This window comes from Helicoverpa armigera, chromosome 7 (assembly GCF_030705265.1).
Source record: "Helicoverpa armigera isolate CAAS_96S chromosome 7, ASM3070526v1, whole genome shotgun sequence".
NCBI lineage: Eukaryota > Metazoa > Arthropoda > Insecta > Lepidoptera > Noctuidae > Helicoverpa > Helicoverpa armigera.
This window is the reverse complement of record NC_087126.1, coordinates 12,848,989-12,866,624: the sequence shown is the minus strand read 5'-3', so window position 1 is coordinate 12,866,624 and position 17,636 is coordinate 12,848,989. Positions and strand designations below refer to the sequence as shown.

At 39.0% G+C, this 17,636-nt stretch overlaps 3 protein-coding genes across 3 annotated transcripts in view; 1 reads left to right on the top strand and 2 right to left on the bottom strand.

Annotated features, from left to right (window-relative positions):
- The window catches only part of LOC110372154 (intermembrane lipid transfer protein VPS13A), a 33,481-nt gene extending 18,682 nt beyond the window's left edge, over positions 1–14,799 (top strand). Inside the window, exons 32-53 of the mRNA XM_064035404.1 lie at positions 9–174; positions 325–553; positions 641–754; positions 837–924; positions 1,151–1,298; positions 1,526–1,660; positions 1,883–2,085; positions 2,222–2,358; positions 2,429–2,677; positions 2,749–2,912; positions 3,334–3,540; positions 3,733–4,005; positions 6,227–6,501; positions 6,582–7,808; positions 8,507–8,699; positions 8,972–9,122; positions 9,443–9,556; positions 9,951–9,974; positions 10,740–10,885; positions 11,274–11,419; positions 11,948–12,074; positions 12,262–14,799. Of these exons, the coding sequence (XP_063891474.1) occupies positions 9–174; positions 325–553; positions 641–754; positions 837–924; positions 1,151–1,298; positions 1,526–1,660; positions 1,883–2,085; positions 2,222–2,358; positions 2,429–2,677; positions 2,749–2,912; positions 3,334–3,540; positions 3,733–4,005; positions 6,227–6,501; positions 6,582–7,808; positions 8,507–8,699; positions 8,972–9,122; positions 9,443–9,556; positions 9,951–9,974; positions 10,740–10,885; positions 11,274–11,419; positions 11,948–12,074; positions 12,262–12,402 (4,657 nt within the window). The 3' untranslated portion in view covers positions 12,403–14,799. The remainder of the gene's footprint in view (positions 1–8; positions 175–324; positions 554–640; positions 755–836; positions 925–1,150; positions 1,299–1,525; positions 1,661–1,882; positions 2,086–2,221; positions 2,359–2,428; positions 2,678–2,748; positions 2,913–3,333; positions 3,541–3,732; positions 4,006–6,226; positions 6,502–6,581; positions 7,809–8,506; positions 8,700–8,971; positions 9,123–9,442; positions 9,557–9,950; positions 9,975–10,739; positions 10,886–11,273; positions 11,420–11,947; positions 12,075–12,261) is intronic.
- On the bottom strand, positions 4,193–4,939 carry LOC135117047 (uncharacterized). Its single transcript, XM_064035406.1, has 2 exons — positions 4,705–4,939; positions 4,193–4,487 (listed from the first exon to the last, which is right to left on the bottom strand). The coding sequence occupies exons 1-2, from the start codon at positions 4,900–4,902 to the stop codon at positions 4,203–4,205; spliced, it is 483 nt and encodes a 160-aa protein (XP_063891476.1). The 5' UTR covers positions 4,903–4,939; the 3' UTR covers positions 4,193–4,202.
- Positions 14,789–17,491, bottom strand: LOC135117046 (coiled-coil domain-containing protein 130 homolog). Its single transcript, XM_064035405.1, has 4 exons — positions 17,339–17,491; positions 16,890–17,209; positions 16,334–16,594; positions 14,789–16,103 (listed from the first exon to the last, which is right to left on the bottom strand). Exons 2-4 carry the CDS (start codon positions 17,199–17,201, stop codon positions 15,315–15,317), a joined length of 1,362 nt encoding a protein of 453 aa, XP_063891475.1. The 5' UTR covers positions 17,202–17,209; positions 17,339–17,491; the 3' UTR covers positions 14,789–15,314.
- Between the last annotated feature and the right edge of the window lie 145 nt (positions 17,492–17,636).

The window sequence follows — 17,636 nt, the reverse complement described above, 5'->3', positions numbered from 1 at the left end:
TTATCCAGTGACTCAAGTGCAGAAGAAATGAGTAATGATGAAGATTCTTCAGCACCAGAGCATAGTGAAGTTGAAGTTGGTAGCGACCATGAGGAAAACGAGAAGGCAGTCACATTCACGGACGGCGAAGCCAAGGGCAAGAAAGAAACGGAACATAAGACTGTGACTCTACAGGTATGCAAATAAACATTTTCCAAGTGTACGTGTAGTGTGTAATTAAGCTATTGACGTCTCGTAAAAACTTCTAGTAGGTCTATAAGAAATAAACTCTGATTCGTATGTAAGGAAACAGGTAAATTAACAAATCTATTTTATTGTTTCAAGGATCCTGTAGTCCGTGAAGATAGTGTAGACTCAGGTCTTGAAACAGAGAGCTACATAGACAAATCCTGCACATACATAGCAGTAGAAGCGAGGGATATGCTCAACATTACCGTGACTCCTGCTGGGGCTAGGGCGTTACTCGATCTTGCTGCTGCTTGTACTGACAGAACTGCGGTAGTTACTGCTATTGTTACTGGAGAGAGTGGTCTGTTACTGGTCAATGATATTGGTAAGTCAGTTTAAACAGAATATAAAGTAGCTCATCATCTAACTCTTGATTTCATACTAAATGATTATGCTGTTATTGTAATTGTAGGTCCTGGATCTACAGTTCATTTGAAGACTAAAGCGGAGACTGATTTAGCAGGCAACGAAAGAATTATAGCAATAGCTGATTATGATGTGGACACTAGTAGGCCGAGCACACCAGGTAGGGTCCTCAAAATTCTTCTTCTTATACTTTATGTTTGCTCTTTTCATGTTACTAATACTCTTTAAATCTTTTGATGAAGGTTGTGACACATCGTCAGCTGAGCTTCTAGATGAACCCATTACGAAACCTAAGCCATTGATGTCTGATGTCAGCGATGAGTGGGATTGGTAAGAATCGTCTTTATCGCAATACTGGGTATATTGCTCACACACTTACTCGTTTCCAAATGTCCTATAGAAGTCTTTTTATAATTACGATTCACTTCACTTTATCGAACGCTTTATTACATAATATTACACTTTACTACGCTTTATTATTTATTATAATTATGCAACGTTCTAGAGTAGGTAAGATTGGACAAGGTTTTATACTGAGTCCATTGTCGTATTACAGCTTCGAGGGCGGTTTCCCCGGCGGCGCAGTGACTGGCCCAGCCGCGTGCGCGTGGTCACCGGCGCCGCCGCCGCCACCCCCTGCATTACGCACACGTCTCACAGACCTCACACTCACCGTGCGACTACATGATCTCGACCATCTTACTGTGAGTAGAAATATTAATAATAATCTTATGTACAGATGAAACACCATTAACAGTAGTCAACAACCTTTAGAATTTTATTGTGTTAAATGATTCCACGTAAACTGATTTAATGCACAAATTAAGACTGTGTCGCAGTCCCTGATTGACAATCAAAAAACATAACTACTTAAAACTACATAGAACAACAAATTATAACTATATAAATAGCTAATCTCATTTCCCTTTAGATCCTGTGCCCTCAACGCAGCGTATCGAAACTCCACGTGCTCCACCCTAGTAAGAACTCGACGCGATACTACATCGCAGTCGAGAGGACATCCAAGTATAACAACAAGAAGATTATTGTCAGGTCACCACTACAGGTACAAAACAAAACATTTATATACGTAGAAAAAAAATATACAGAATATTATGTGGTTATTTCAAAGCAGAATATACATATTCCGCATATCATCAGAAATTAAACGCATAACATAATCAGAAGATTCCATTTTCTTAAAAATAATCGAAATTATGAATTCAAAGCCCAGACAAGCATGTACACATAAAAAACTTCCATATGCATATGTGTCTATTTCTTCTAGATTCGCAACGAAACATCCTACGCCCTCGAGCTCTTCTACAAGAAGACAGACCTGCAAGCGATCGGAGCAGAACTGATAGGGTCACTAACAAATCCCTTCGATGACAAGATGCGGCTAGCCGTCATTGCACCACAAGAGACTTACAATATTCCTCTGTATATTGCTTATCATTGCAAGTTGTTCCTCCTGCCTTCCAACTTCGAGTAAGTGTATCTACCTTTTGCAACTGCAATGGCTATACACCTTTAACTGCTGGAGATGAGGAAATATCCTCAAGGCCAGTTCATATTTTTAGTATATTTTTAGTTCATATTTTGTATTTTTCTTGTTCATTACTAGGAGTTACCAAACAGCAACGCAAGGCATTTGGTGGATGGAATTAGCCAACGAAGTGGGGACCCCGAGAGATATGATATGTCCCGCCAAAGATGGAGAAGACAAGAGAATATTTGCCATGAGGATACTGCCTGTTGAAGGTTGGTTCTTCATTTGAAATTGGAATGGAACTGTTTAAATGGCAACTATATTTTTCTTTTGTTTTTTTAGGATGCCAATCGCATAAGGTGACGCGGTCTATCCCCAACTACTTATTACGTGTGGTTCCTCCCCTCGCGATGTACAATCGTCTGCCCTACGCCACGGAGGTATCATGCGCAGCTGCTGGTTGGCACATGCGCATTGAGGCCGGAGAGCGCGCACACACATACACGCTCGCACTCACACAGCCACACAGGATCTCTATCAACATGCAATACATGGGTCTACCTTGGACTGGTAGTTTTACATTGTCACCAGGTAGGTCTTTTTACATTAGCAACTCCTGGCACTCATGTAACTGGTTCTTCTAACATGATCTGGTCTTCTAGATGTAACGGAAAAGAGTGTGACTCTAAGCAGTGAGTGTGAGCTGGAAGGAGGCAATAAGCAGGTGCAGGTCTGCGTCACGGTAGAAAGGAACGACTGCTGGGAGGTGTTCCTGCACGCGCAGCACTGGTTTATCAATAAAACGGGATTGCCGCTGCAGATGAAGGTAACATTTGATGCTAATTAATCTTATTTTCACATAATACTACTATTCACCAACGCACTTATGTACGCCTCCTATGTACAGGTACTATGTACTTCCTTTTGTACTCCTACTATCCATTCCGTTATGTATTCCTCCTATACATATTTCCTTATACAGCTATTCCTCCTGTTTACTTCCTTATGTACACCTTTATGTACTCTTCTATACATTCCCTTATCTACTCCCCCGATGTCCCCGATCCCCTTTGTTGTCTTTAATTCCTCCTATGTACTTTCTTTATGTAGGTACTTCCTTATATGAATGACAATAATATATACTTTTTTGGAAGGGCTGGATCAGCTGCGATTGATGCTCTAACTCGAAGAGACCAGAATGATACATGATGGGGGGACGGTTTTAAAGAATGTGTGCTTGTTGTCAGGGCGGGCAGTCAGACACGTGGTACGAGGTGACGGAGGAGCCGCTGCTGTGGAGCCCGGCGGGGCGCGGACGAAGACGTGGAGCACGGGTGCGTCTGCGCGCGCATCACTCTGCCTGGTCGCGGGCGGCCCGTTTAGCTGCTGCCGCGCCTGGCCTCGTTGTGTGTCCTCATACTGAACGACGCACTAACTATCGGCTACTTCTCAACGTAAGTACCTCCCATCAGATACCGTTACCATTAGTATAGAGTGCTTTTGATTTTGTTTCAATTTATATCACGTTTCGTCAGTCAATGTTTCTTTTTGCACAGGAATTATATTCATTTTGTTACGTATGTAGTTATTGGTCAGCATTTTATGAAGGTAACGAAGGTAGTTTAACCTCATTTTCTTTTCAACAGGTAACCCTATCAGAGCTATGCCCACAGCTGACGAAAATCGTAACCCTACTCCCATACTTCTTAGTCTACAACGACACAAAACGCCACCTTCGCTTCATGGAGGAGAATGAAGCAGCAGACCTGTGGAACGACCTGGCGCCTCAGCAATGTACTCCATTTTGGCCTCAGACAGACTCCATGTCCATGCATTGCAAGTATCGGGACTCTACGGTAGTGTCTCAACACTTCCCTATCACGAAGAATCATTTTACAGTGCTGAGGATGGATAAAGGGGTGAGTGAACTTTGTCTTTAACCTATTCAAGTTAGTTTGATACATCACTATAACAACTTCAGAAAGCTGAAACTCGGACTTGTTTACAGCAAACAAAACTACCATAAGTAAAAAGTCGGGGTTAAATAAAACATCAATTACACAATAAATTATTTATACTTATTTACAACTTAAAACAATACTATTAGAAGGAATAATTAACCGTACTTCGGTCTCGGCCACTCTGGAGTCAGGGTGCCATCATCATGCAAGGTATAAGCTGCACCCTTGGACCTATGGGACCAGATCTTGGTAGCTTTGAGGTGGGCATCACTCTGCTCTTTAGCAGCAGAAGGTGGAGGGGCCGGCTCTACTGGTGGAGCCTTCACGGAGGCTGCGGCAGGAGATGGCTTGAGAAGAGATGATGATGAATAGGAGCTCGATGATGAGAATGATGTTGAAACTGGCGGTGATGGCAGTGATTGAGATTTTGTGTGTGTTACCTGAAACAATTATAGGAATTCGTTAGATGGCGAATTTGTAGCTTTATGTTGTGTCCAATTAGCCTATGATTTAAAAGAAAGTATTGCTCGTTTTCTGGTTGTTTAAATTTATACAAAACTATAAAGCAAGTAGATCAAATTAAACACTTGTTGAGAAGTTGACTTTTTGAACAATTACACCTTTAATAAACTCTTCCTAAAACATCCGAATACTTACAGTATAATGTGGCACGTGATACGAACTGACTGAATGTAACTTAGAGTTATAGTTCATCAGCGGGAGATCGCCAAAACTCTCCACTTGGTATGAAGAAGAATCAGCTTTAACAACGGTGGGGACGTTATTTGTGTACGATACATCAAAATCTATTTCTCTCATGTTTATCGGTGGAGGCAGTTTCTCTTCTTCGGTCATCTCATGAGGAGATGGATCACTGGTTTCTGAATAAGGCCGGGGTTGAGAGTTCCCAATATTCTGGTTGATAAGGCTTTCTTCATTGCTTGGTCCAAGCCCATTCTGTGGTCCATAAACTTTAAATTGACTAGATTCAGCTTGTGGGAAGAATGGTTTATATTGAGTTGGTGGACCATTGTCAGAAGGAGGACTTTTAAATGGTCTGTCATCTTGAGGTCTGAAATCCGGTGGGGGTGTGTCATATTCGACGTTTTGCGGTCCATAATAACTCACATGATTGGGTTCTGTATCAGTTGGGTATGGGCTATCAGCTTGTGGTGCATACTTCATTGGAGTGGCTTCAGTCACATAATTTACATATTTCTTGAACTCTGATTCATAAGGTTTTTCTTCTCGATATTTAGCTTCGTCGTTTCCTCTATAAAACTCCTTAGTATAAGGAGTTCTATTTGAATTTTCTCTTTTATACGGTCGACTGTGTTCGTATTCCGCAACTTGGTTCTTTCCCGAAGCGAATTCAATTATTTTGTCCAGGTCTTGTTTAGATAAGTGTTTAACTAGATTATTTATATCGTCATCTGCTAAACCATCGTTAGTAGGTCGAGGTTTACTAACCTTGTAAGGTCTGCTGCCAGGGTACGGTGGTTCATCGTCCTTCATAAACGGAGGTGGCGTGTACGAGAACGGTCCCTTTATAGGGATGGTGTACGGCGGCCGATTGTAGAACCTTACCGGAGGACTATTATAATATTTCCCTCGTTTGACTCTTGTGTACGTTCTTGAATGATTACATCCATCATCACTTTGCGTATTAACCACACACAGCACAGAGAATGTGACAAATAGCACTATTTTGAACATTGTTTCACTGTAGCCTGCTGAAAACTGAGGGAAAGTATATCCGAGTGCGGGTCTTATAAAAGTTGAGATGAAAGTCGTGCTAATTGAGTTAGAGCGCCCTGCCGCGCCCGCTGCCAATGATGCAACTGTTACGTCACTGCTTTCATGTTTACTTTACTAGTTACTTATTACTGTATTATTATGCGGATATGTGAAATGTTTACATGGTCGATTTTTCATCTTTGTGGGAAGTAGGGTGTTAAACGTATCCGTTAATTTACATGTAATATATTTGGGTTGTGTTAATATTTGTTGTGCCCAAGCCCAAGTGACACGAATTGTTATACATGTAATAATGTATGTTACGTGTTTCTAGTTACCAGCTGTTTTTTAAATAATTTGGAACTTCGCCTGTCATCCTATTTTGATTGTCTTTCAAACATATTGATGCACTCTCTCCATAACGAAAATTACACCTTTCCAGACGGCAATCTGCGTGGAAGTAACTGGTGGCACTGACCGTCCGTTCACCATCACCTTCAAGCCATACACTATTGGAGACTCGCCTGTTCGCATAGACAACTTATGCGATGACCTATTCTTGAAGCTACACCAGGCTGACTCGGGTCAGGTAGCTTTGTTGAGTCCCTACCAATCCTTGCTGTATACCTGGGATGATCCCGCTAAGGAACGAAGACTGATGTGGAATATTTATAATAATAAAGGCAAAGGTTTTGATGCAGCTTTTAACCAGGATGGGTAAGCGAATGGCATATATCTTTTTGATCACTTGATTGTTAAAAGAACAAAGAATAATCATGAAAATTATTTTGTTACAGCTACGGCGAAGAAAAAGTGAGTTTCCACTCAGTGAAACACTCAACCTTAGTAGCAACGAGCAGCGTCACATCCAAGTTATCTTCGACTCTGAAGAGACTGACGCCCAAGTCTCCTGAACCCTGCACCTCAAGCAGTGACGACTCCGACAGTTCAGACCTTCCCGAAGCCCACAGCAAGACCAAGAAGATGAGAAAAGATAAGGTCATAGTCTACTGGATATCCTACATGGATGGCTACCAGAGAGTGTTCGCATTAGCACAGGATGAAAGAATAGCATACCAGTACAGGATGAGAATAAACGCAGAGAGGAGTAATTACGAAGTCTATATGTCCCTGTCAGGAGTCAGTCTGTCTGTTTGCGTGCCAACTCACACGGGTGTCAAGGAACTAGCGTATGTTAGCATGACTGACTCTTTACCTAGATGGGAAGTAAACGTTAATCATAAGTGGAAGCAACTATCCCCCGACCTAACATCTTGGATCGAAGAGAAGTACCAAACAGAACAAAAGAAGTGCCAGCTAAAAGAATATATCCATTTAGATTTGGAGAAAATGCAGATGACGAAGCCATTCTTCTCGGAACTACGCAGGACTTACAACCCTGGCGTTTGGATGCAGTTACGGAAATCTGATACTTATACATATTGCCATTTGAAATGTCAGAGGCTACAGATTGATAACCAGTTGCACGAAGCTGTGTTCCCTAGCGTCTTATATCCAGCTCCGATACCAAATGACATAAGAACGAGCAAAGGGCTCAAACCTTGCTTAGAAGTAGTCGCTCTGAAACAGCACCGCCCAAGCTTGAATCAGGACATCTACAAATACGTGAAGATCTTAGTTCAGGAATACTGTGTCAATTTAGACCGTGGATTTGTAAACTATGTATTCGATATTCTGAACCATTGGAAGATTCAGGAGAAGCCAGCTGTGAGGTTGAGGGCAGATCTTGCTTTGGTCCATATGCCATTGCCAATGATTGCTATTAAGAGCCAGATACCTGCGCAGAAGAATATACTCTTTGAATACGTTCACTTGTCTCCTATAAAACTAGTTCTGAGTCTTTCTTCTCGAGGGTATTCTGCGGAGACAGCCAATAGCCCAAGTAAGACGAGGTTTGGAAACAAGAAAGAGAATAGGCCTAAATTATTCAATAGTGATTTGTTGGAGTATTTGTTTAATTCCTGGGGATCGTCGCTGTGTGATATGAAGGACGTGGTTATAAGGTATGTGGACTTTGTTTGATTATTTTAATTAATGACTAAGTAGGTTCACTTCTGTATTACGCTTTTTGTAGTTATTCGAGTTTTTCATAACAGTAACACAGTTGATAATAAAATCGTAAAGATACTAATTTATTATACAATTTACAAAATTAACTCCCTCAGTTAAGTACTTTTTGAAATGCTATTATTACCTGATTCAACTTTCTCAAAGATCGTTTCCTTTATGATCAGGCGTCGTAATCCCTTTCTTTGTCTTGTAATTATCTCAAGGCACTAAACTCAGCATTTTATTGCATCTTCAGTGAAGGGACTTTCTGCAATTAAAACGGTCATAAAAACTTTTTGATGAAACCTGTACCGTGTTCAAACTTTGCACTCGTAATTTTTATATTATCGCGCGATTTTTATGTGAATTTCCAACAAAGCACACCAATTCAAGATTAGGATTCTAAAATCAATTGTGGTAGTATTTAAATAAGGAGTTTCCAAGTCCGGAAATATTTAAACATACCTAGTTGGGAAAAAGGCTTGGAGGATGATGAAGTCCGGAAATAATTTGGTGTCAATATACCAGCCTTTTCAAAGAATAAAGCATAGCTTTCCAAATGATACACACGTACCTATATAAATACTTGTGTATTTTAGTTTTTGTCTATGTTTGATTTCATATGAGCCAAAAGTAATTTTGCATATTCCAGGATGTCATACCTGGAATTCCGCAACGCTCCGATCTCGACGGGCACGTTATTAGACCAGGCGTCTCGTCACTACTGGACACAGCTGGTGCAGCAGTTCTACGTGCTGGTCCTCGGTCTGAACATCCTCGGGAACCCGTACAGCCACATCGGAGACTTCTCTAAAGGATTGAAGCAGTATTATGAACCTTGCTTGGTAAGAGAGATAATTTTATAATATTTTTGATCGATTTCCACCTATGTTAAGTTATTGCAAAAAAACCATGCTACAACGGAGATAATTTGGATTTTGGGCAAAGTGGGTCCCTTATTTTTGGTTCTGCGTTATTCATTTGTAGTTCTAAGTAAAACGAACCAATGTTGTTGGATCTTTTGCCGTAATATTTTTCACTAGTCCAGATTTAGGAGAAAATACATACACTCTTGACAAATACCTACGATTAAATCATCTATTTATCTACCTCGCAGGGTACAGCGCTAGGTCGCAAGGTGATGGGTGTAGCGTCCCGCTTGGAAGATGGAGCTGCAGCCCTGTTAGGTCTACGAGCGAGCCCCAGCACGAGGACCAGCGCACTGTTTGAAGACCTGCCCAAACCACAAACCCCTAGACGAAAACCTGGTAAGTGACTTTATTAGTCTCTAGTCTTGTTGCTGAAACTTTTGGCTCAAACTCCACCAAAGCGCAGCAGATGGAGCAGCGGTGATGTTTTAAAAAAAACAATAGAATGTCGTTTTAAAACATCTCGTGCTCTCTGCTCACACAGTACTAGATCTCCAGGTCACCCCTGGACGGAAAGATTATATTCGCGCCTCTGGGTGGGCCTATGGGATGCTGAGCTTCTAGTAATCCAATCACCCACACATTTATAAGATACCTGAATGTGTTGTAAACCTTCAGTTAGTCTGTTATGCATATGGAGTGTTTTAAATATGTTGCAGGTGAAGTTCCCCAACTAAGCAACGACATCCCTGAAAGTGTGATAGAAGGAGACAGCAGTAACCAAGCTAGCATCGCTCTGGCCCTCACTGCTCTCGTCGCAAGACCTACATTTGGTGAGCCTGCAATTTTCAAATTTCTTTGACTTTTGATGTTTTATAATGGAACTCTTTGTTGTAATGTTATCTTTAGACTCAATATTGAAAATCGAGTTTTCATGGTTCTATGAATTTACATGATTGCTTTGTTTTTACATACTACATAAAGGAGTGGTTTTCTATATTATAGTACATTTTCATTATCCATTTTTACATGCATGAGATAATCTCGGAACGTTTCAACATTTTTATCGATATATCCTATTTCTGTTTTGGAAGCATGACTATGTATGATGGTTCAATGTCTATATTTTCAGATCATGTTTTTATCATTTGTACGTATATTATGTATCATTTAGTAATGAATGTTAATGAAGTGTTTCTCGTTTGTTTTCGTCTGCGATGCGGACAGATGACGACTGTGTTGTTGTGAGGAGTGAGTATCGTAGTGCATGATATTTAATATATTATGGCTTATGTAGTAAACAAGTATTGAATGTTCTTTAGTATCTATGAATTCAAATCAAGGTTCCAATAGATAATGACAACTTGGGACATAAAAACGAATGGAGACCCATTCAGACACGAAAGCAAGTCAAAGGAAACTGAGAGTTAAAGGACAACAGGCAAAGTTAATTTTGTATGTATATAACAATTTCTTCTGGACAAGAGCAAGATAGATAAGGAACCACCGATGTATATTTTTGAATTTGCAATGTCTCACGTATCTATAAGGCAGAACTTTGAACCACGTAGCATTGCACCAAGTTCAAGTTCGATCAAATGACTAATACAACGTGTCATTATTTTAACAAGACTCCACCTACAAACTGATATTCTAGCCTCCATACAGACTATAGTGCCAGGTTTCCTCGAGATGTTTTATTCCGCCTTTAATCAGTCATTGGTGTCCAAGATATACCATGAAACTTGAAATAACCTACGTAGGCACTCATACATACTTGAGAGGCTGGTGCTTTAGGTACTCACTAAGCCACCAAGACTACCACAGTCCTGACCTACCAGCACTTATTGACGCTGTCCCATTCTACAACAGTTACATTATCTTCACGTTGCTTCATTGTGCTTGCTCTATGTAACTGTGACAGAATGGACCAGCGCCGATAAGAGTTTGTAGATCGTCGCCGACTGCCAGCTTCCTTTCTGTTCATGGCCTAAAATATGATTTGTTTGTATTAAGACGTGTGTCGCGAGGCAGCGCGCGCGTCGCTGTCGCGGCAGCTGCACGTGAGCAGCGCCGAGGCCGCGCTCAAGGCCTGCGTTGAACGCAGCGGCGGCCGCCTGCTCGCGAGACGCCGTTTGCCTCGACATTGTGATCCTATTGAGGTGAAATTCTTGTAGAAATTATGGGTTTTAGTTTTATACAGAAAAGAGTAGTTGACGAGGTAGATCTTCTGTCTTTATTGTATCACAAAAAGGAAGCAAACTTATCTAGTAGAATCCTAAAGACACAATTTCGCCCGGAAAACCACTACAATTTATTTCAATTGGCTAATCGATTTGAGACCAATTCACCAACCAATTCGGGACGGATATCGACTTGGTTTGGCTATTTTTTTACCAAGGTTCATTTTCCCAAATGATGGTCATTAAAATCGCCATAATTTGCAAAACTTATGTAAGTATCAGGAAGCTTCCGACATTATGAGGGAGGCATGTAGCTGAAATGATTACATGTACAGATGCCATTATAATCTATGTAACATATTTCCAGGGCGTCCGTCCGTACTCCCAGCACTCAGCCCTAGGCCTGCAGCTGCTGACGCTGCTGGGGCGCGGGCACTACGCGGACACGGACGCGTACCTCGCGCATGCTCACCTAGGACCCACCTCTAACTGCACGCTACTTATTTCTACGCAGTAAGTTCTTTGCCATAGACTCGTCCTCTTTATTAATATCGCCAATCTGCCCTGAGCAAGTGAGGCGATTCTGACTATGTATGAGAAGAGGCCTTTGCTCTTCAGCGGGGAAATAAAAAGGCCAATGATTATAATAAGTAGGCATGGAAACACCTACTTCTTCAGAAAGACCTTCCCCTATTAGGGAAGATGTTCAATAGTGGGAGGTCTTATTCAAACGTGAAAGCTAAAAATTCTATGAAATTGGGTAGTGACCATACTTGCGGAATGGAAAGGTAGTCAGTGTTGTCATTACAATCTTTAAGCAACACTGGGATATACTGTAGACTTGTCAATGGCCAATACGTTAATTCTGACCTAGGTCGAGCAGCCCTGGGCTCCGCTGACTCCGCTACCGTAAGGTAGAGAAACATTATATTCAATTGACTCTACCTTTAGGTACCTATACCGACAGTTCGAGCCATAGAGGAAGTTGATACACTCGCTCTTGGTTCCTTGTCCATACTTCACATATTATCCAATTTGCAGACACATATTCATGGTGCGAGCGAGCGGCACGAGTGGCTCGTGGCACGTTGAGTGGGCGGTCAAACTGGATGACGTCATCGGATCACCCGTCATACAACAGGATAAACTGCTGCTGAACATCAAACAGGTTTGTAGTCTTTGTGAGAACAGAAGATACCGTGAAAAGAAGACCTAGAGAGTAATGTTCAGAGGTCTTTCTTTCCCTTCTTTCTTCGGGTGTTTTGTTAGGATCAGACTTTGATGATATGCTAAGTTGATGAAAATACATAGTCCAATGACCATGATTTTCAATATTTTGTCGCTGTATTTTTCAGGACGAGCACGTAAGCTACTTCTCAACGGACGAGAAAGTGATAGAAGTGACCGACCCCGAGGTATTAACTTGGCTACATTCCAAGATCGAATGCGCCCTTATCCTGGCCTTAGAAGACAAGAGATGCGCCACTAACGAATAGACACATGACAACTACACTGATTGTAATTAACACTATATCGACGGTACTATTGTATTGAATAAACCATTTGTACTACATAATAGGAAAACTTTTTAATATTGACATTGTTTAAAAATGGGGGCTTCTAACCGTTAGGCATAGACAAACAAACATGGCGGAGATTTTGAAAAATATCTATGGATAAACAAAATGGATGGAATTTTCTAGTGTAAGACTTACTGACTTATCTAAAGGTACTTCGCCCCCATTTAATGTTTATAAACAGGAGTTAAATAACGAAGGCAAAACTTCCCTCTGCCAAATTGAAATAGGTGTTTATATAAACTGTTTAACGCATAGAATAACGTAACAGGGATATTTCTATATTATATGACGTCATCTCATCTTTGATAATATGTTGTTAAATATAATATTTATTGATTAATCATCGAATTTCGTTTGGAATAATGCAGGGGACATATCAACATCCTTGGCCTTACGTCTGTTTTATAACGACAATAATTTCAACAAAATATTCTATATCTCATATATTTTTGATCTCAAACTCTAGTCAGCTTGTGCGAACACTTATTTTTATTCGTTTTATATTAATTGTTGCAAAAGTTGGATTAAATTAGGCCGCAGCTGTAGCCAATATGTTTTGTTTGCTGCTAGCCCATACGAAATCACGCTGCTAAGGCGACAATCTTGCTTATTCTATTGATTAAGAGACCAAAATCAACACAGCAGTAAATAGTAGATATTGCAACATTAACTAAATTAAATAACTGTCGTGAATTATAATATGGATGTTGTAAAAACGAATCGTAGTTAAATATGGCTGACAAAGTGTCGCCCCCTAGCGCAAATTATTATAAACTGTGCAATTTCATTGCCTAATTACTTTAGTACTCACTAATTATTGTAATAAACGTTAAAAGTATTTTCATATTAAATTACATATTTATATTATTTTATGTATTCGATATCTAAGCTTTAGTGAGTAAGCTTGTTATTTGTTAAATAAATTATAACGATTTATAATCATTTTGTTGTGAAAGTAGGTGTTATAAGTTACCTACCAGTATTCAGACTGCTCTATGCCCATAGGGTCATAGAGTTGGGATGTTTATCGATTTTTCGGTGTCGATGTATAGATATTTGTTTGTATGTCCTGAGTGTTTCATAGTAGGCAGATATGTTGTCCTCGTCATTTGAACAAAACACAGTGGCGGCCCTAGGGGTGTGCGAACTGTGCCACCGCACAGGGCCTCGCGCTTAGGGGGCCTCGCGCTACAACCCACACTAATATAAAAAAAATATAATTAATTCCGAGTTTAATTTGAGAGTCCTTAAACAAACAATTTAAAAAAATTCGCGCTCGCTACGCTCGCGGCTGTTCACTTGACAGTGCATTTCCTTCTTACTTGATTAGTTAGAGTACTTTTATGTCCCAAAACTCAAAAATTTTCGCGCTCGCTACGCTCGCGACTTCACCTGTTGTTTATTAAAAAGTTTAGGTGCTTTAGGGACCCAAGGCTGAAAATTTTTTGCGCTCGCTACGCTCGCGGGTGCTTTACTTTCCACTGCCGAAATAGTCTTGAGAATTCGAATTATATACAATAATAATATCGAAAAAGCAGTTTTTCGAGGCTTAAAATTATTAAAACATGTTTAAGGAATTCTATGACACAAGATCGACTTTCAGCCCTTGCTATTCTTTCGATCGAAAATGATCTTGCTCATTCATTCGATTATTCTGCTTTAATTAAAGAATTTAGTCTTAAGAAAAGTCGCAAGCATCAGATCATTTCAATATATGTTAATTTTGTGATTCTTTAAATATTAACTGTAGTAAAAAATAAATTTTATTAATTTGTTTAACTTGAGCATTTCTCCTCAAACATGACGTTTAGCTAAATCAAAACACCAGCTTAATCTCGCAACACATACTTTTCACGTAGGACAAAGGGCCTCGCATAGACCTGCCGCACGTAGCCTCGCAATGGCTAGGGCCGCCACTGACAAAACATCTTTTAGTTGATCCACCAAGCATTTCTCATGTAGGAAAATTAATAATTGTGACTTGTTAGCAATTAATGGCCAACACTAAAGAACACGTCAGTGGTCTAATTGCGACATTAAAGGAATTTAAGAGCGATTTAACATTTTTGCAAATGAAAGCCAAGAAATAAATAACGATAGAAGGTTTTACTCAGATTTGCTGCAGCCTATATTATTTTAAGCCAAATCTTGAGAATGCTTGGAGGAATATAAATATTTCCTATACATATAATTTCAAGCTTTTCATAATAAAGCTTCATTCTTCGCAACTTAAGGATACATTGCTTACATCGAAACTTAAACTCATCAAACTTGAATGTTTTTTAAATGGAAAAATAAAATGTCAATCTGAAATTTGGTATTTTATTTCAATAAATATATCCTTTTTGTATACAATTTCATCTGTAATTTATACTTTTAGTATTAACAGGTGCTCTGATTACACGAATTGTAGATTATAAAGTATTGATAACATTTCATTATATTGTAACCAGTGCTCATATTACAAAGTAGGAAAAAAAGTAATATCATACTAACAAAACATTTACTCAAACAAGTTAGTTTGAAGGTGCTTCAAACCAAACAGGCAGTCACTTTTTCTTCCCACATGGGGAGTGGTATAGGGCAGGCGTTTAGGACATTTTCTTTGTACTTTTCATACATTTAAAGTGCTGATTTTGATTCAATGATAATTCTCGTCGAATCATTTAATAATTTGATTAAATGATTTTAACATAATCACTCATATTCATTTATATTTTTGTGCCTTCTAACACACTTTCATCCATTCAAATAGGCCATACGTTTAATTAGGGTCTAAGCATTTTATAACTCTGCTTTCAAAATGCAGTGAAATTAAAAAAAGCTAGCTAACCATCAGAGCCTTCTCCACTAGAGCTATAATCACAAACTAAAGATATCTTCTTACATTTTACTTCTTCTTTATCATCAGTAGTATTTTCAAAAACATTCTTTATTTCATCTTCTATATCAGCTTTAGTATATTTTTCTTCATATTCCGTTTCTAAATTCTCTGATTTTTCAATTTTAGGAACATTTATTTCATCTTCTGTATCAGCTATTGTATATTTTTCTTCATATTCTGGTTCAAAATTTTCAGATTTTTCAATTTTAGGTCCACTTATTTCAACTTTTTCATCTTTTACAATATTATCATTAACTTGAACATTTTCAAAATCCTCCTTGTTTTCATCTTTAACAATTGTTTCTTCTATTGCACTCTTATCCTCAACATCAGTTTTATCCTCAACCTCAATTTTATCTTCAACTTCACTTTTATCATTAACTTCACTTATTTTATCTTTAGCCTTATCCAAACTATTATCTACTCTACTCTTCTTAAAAGTGATACCTAAAGAATGTCTAGTTAACATAGAACTCTTACTCAATGATTCTTCTCTCTTCAGACCTCCAAAGCTGGTCAGCAATCCGCTAGAACTTGGTAAAGCTGGCATGTTCAGGATCTTATTCCTCGTTTGATTTTGAGACTCCTCGATACTTCTTGAAGGTCGCAGTGAAAGGAGGGAGGCCATGTTTTTGTCATCATCATTTTCTGGTAGAAGATTTATGTCCAGCGATGATTTGGCTAGTAGTAGACTGTCATTGACTGACGCTTCTTCCAGTTCTTTTCTTCTTTTCTGGAATGAGAGAAATTATATTGTGAGATTAATGACATTCTTAAACAAAAATTCGTGGAGTTTGGAATTAATTTATCAATCTTTGCAAATAGTTAAATTCTAGATTTCTATGTAGGGATATCAAAAGCTAAAAGAGTATCTGCTAATTAAAGTGACCACATACAAAAAAATATTGTTTGTTAAAGATTATGTAGTACATAGAAAATAATAATTATGTAATAATGACATACCCTAAAATTCCTTCTTAAAGAGCAGTTAGCTTCATAATCGTCTTTCCACACTGATTCATTCCTGCCCACCAGTCTTCCAAGCCTCGGTTTATCAAGCTTAGCTGCATCCTCATCACCAGTCTTGTGTTCCAACCTGAACATGGCATCGTCAAACAGCTTCTTCTGTGTCTCTTTAGTTTCCGGAACAATCTGCCCATTTTCAGTGGGGTCCCAACGGTTCTCTTGCCGTCTGGCTCCTGATACTATTACATAGTCTAAATTCTGGAATAATCAATTTGGAAATTAGAATAGGTTTTACATTCTCACATAAAGATTGTAGTACCATATTAAAACAGAATCTATTCAAATATTACAAAGGTACAGAGTTTGTTTGTTTCGTGAATTGAATCTCAGAATCTTCCTGATGGATGAAAACATTTTAATGTAAACAGCTATTTTACTGTTAGTGTTACTGGCACAGTTTTTACTTTGAATACATTAAAATCATATTCAAAATACAGTCAAAGGCGAAAAAGATTATAAGTGCTAGGGTAGGGTGAAAACAAAATATACTTACACCTGGATCAGTTTTGATTTCAAAATGATTATCACACAAGTGACACTTCATCCGGAACTGATAAACCGGGGTTGTATAATACATGCCAATCTTTGTCTTCTCAGCATTATACCTTACTCCCATGCCAATGTGGTTGTTGCAACCCTCACACCAGATGTTGTACGGCATCTCAAAACGAATGATCAGGATACCCATGTGCAGTTTCCTGGCTCTCTCCCTCAATGCATGGGTCCCCATGAATTTGTTCAACCCCCCGACCTTAGGGTCATAGTCGGGGGGATAGTAAAGGTTCTGGCCTTTGCGTTCACCCATTTTTTAGCCTGTAAAGGTAATTTTTTTATTGAAATTAGTACTGAACATTGTAAGACAAAGGTTTAAGAAACTAGGAACACTTTTACGAGTAGTATGCTATGTATAGTACTGTGGACAGTTGATCTTTGATAGATTACCTTTAAAGCAGTAAAGTTGTAATTGTTGGATGAGTAAATACCCAAATAAAGAGCTCTTCTTTAATTTTCACGAATACGATGAATATTATCACAATTTTGCTTACAAAATTAACAAAACGTCAAAGTCAAAACACAACACATCTAAAAATGTCAATGTCAACTTTGTGAGAGAGAAATTAATGTTTTATCGAGTGCAAGTTGCAAATAGAGTTCAAGCAAGTGGGAGTTGAGTGTAATTAAGTGCAGTCAGCAGTATTGATACCTCCATTTTTATATAGAGAGTCTATGCAGTAGATGC

Bases quoted from the DNA above. Each gene is read 5' to 3' on its own strand.
- LOC135117046 (XM_064035405.1), bottom strand. From the start codon at position 17,201: ATGGGTGAACGCAAAGGCCAGAACCTTTACTATCCCCCCGACTATGAC. The intron at 16,595-16,889 runs GTAAGTATATTT...TGATTATTCCAG, and splicing joins AAATCAAAACTGATCCAGGT to AATTTAGACTATGTAATAGT. The intron at 16,104-16,333 runs GTATGTCATTAT...CTCTCATTCCAG, and splicing joins CTTTAAGAAGGAATTTTAGG to AAAAGAAGAAAAGAACTGGA.
- LOC135117047 (XM_064035406.1), bottom strand. From the start codon at position 4,902: ATGACCGAAGAAGAGAAACTGCCTCCACCGATAAACATGAGAGAAATA. The intron at 4,488-4,704 runs GTAAGTATTCGG...TAATTGTTTCAG, and splicing joins ATCACGTGCCACATTATACT to GTAACACACACAAAATCTCA.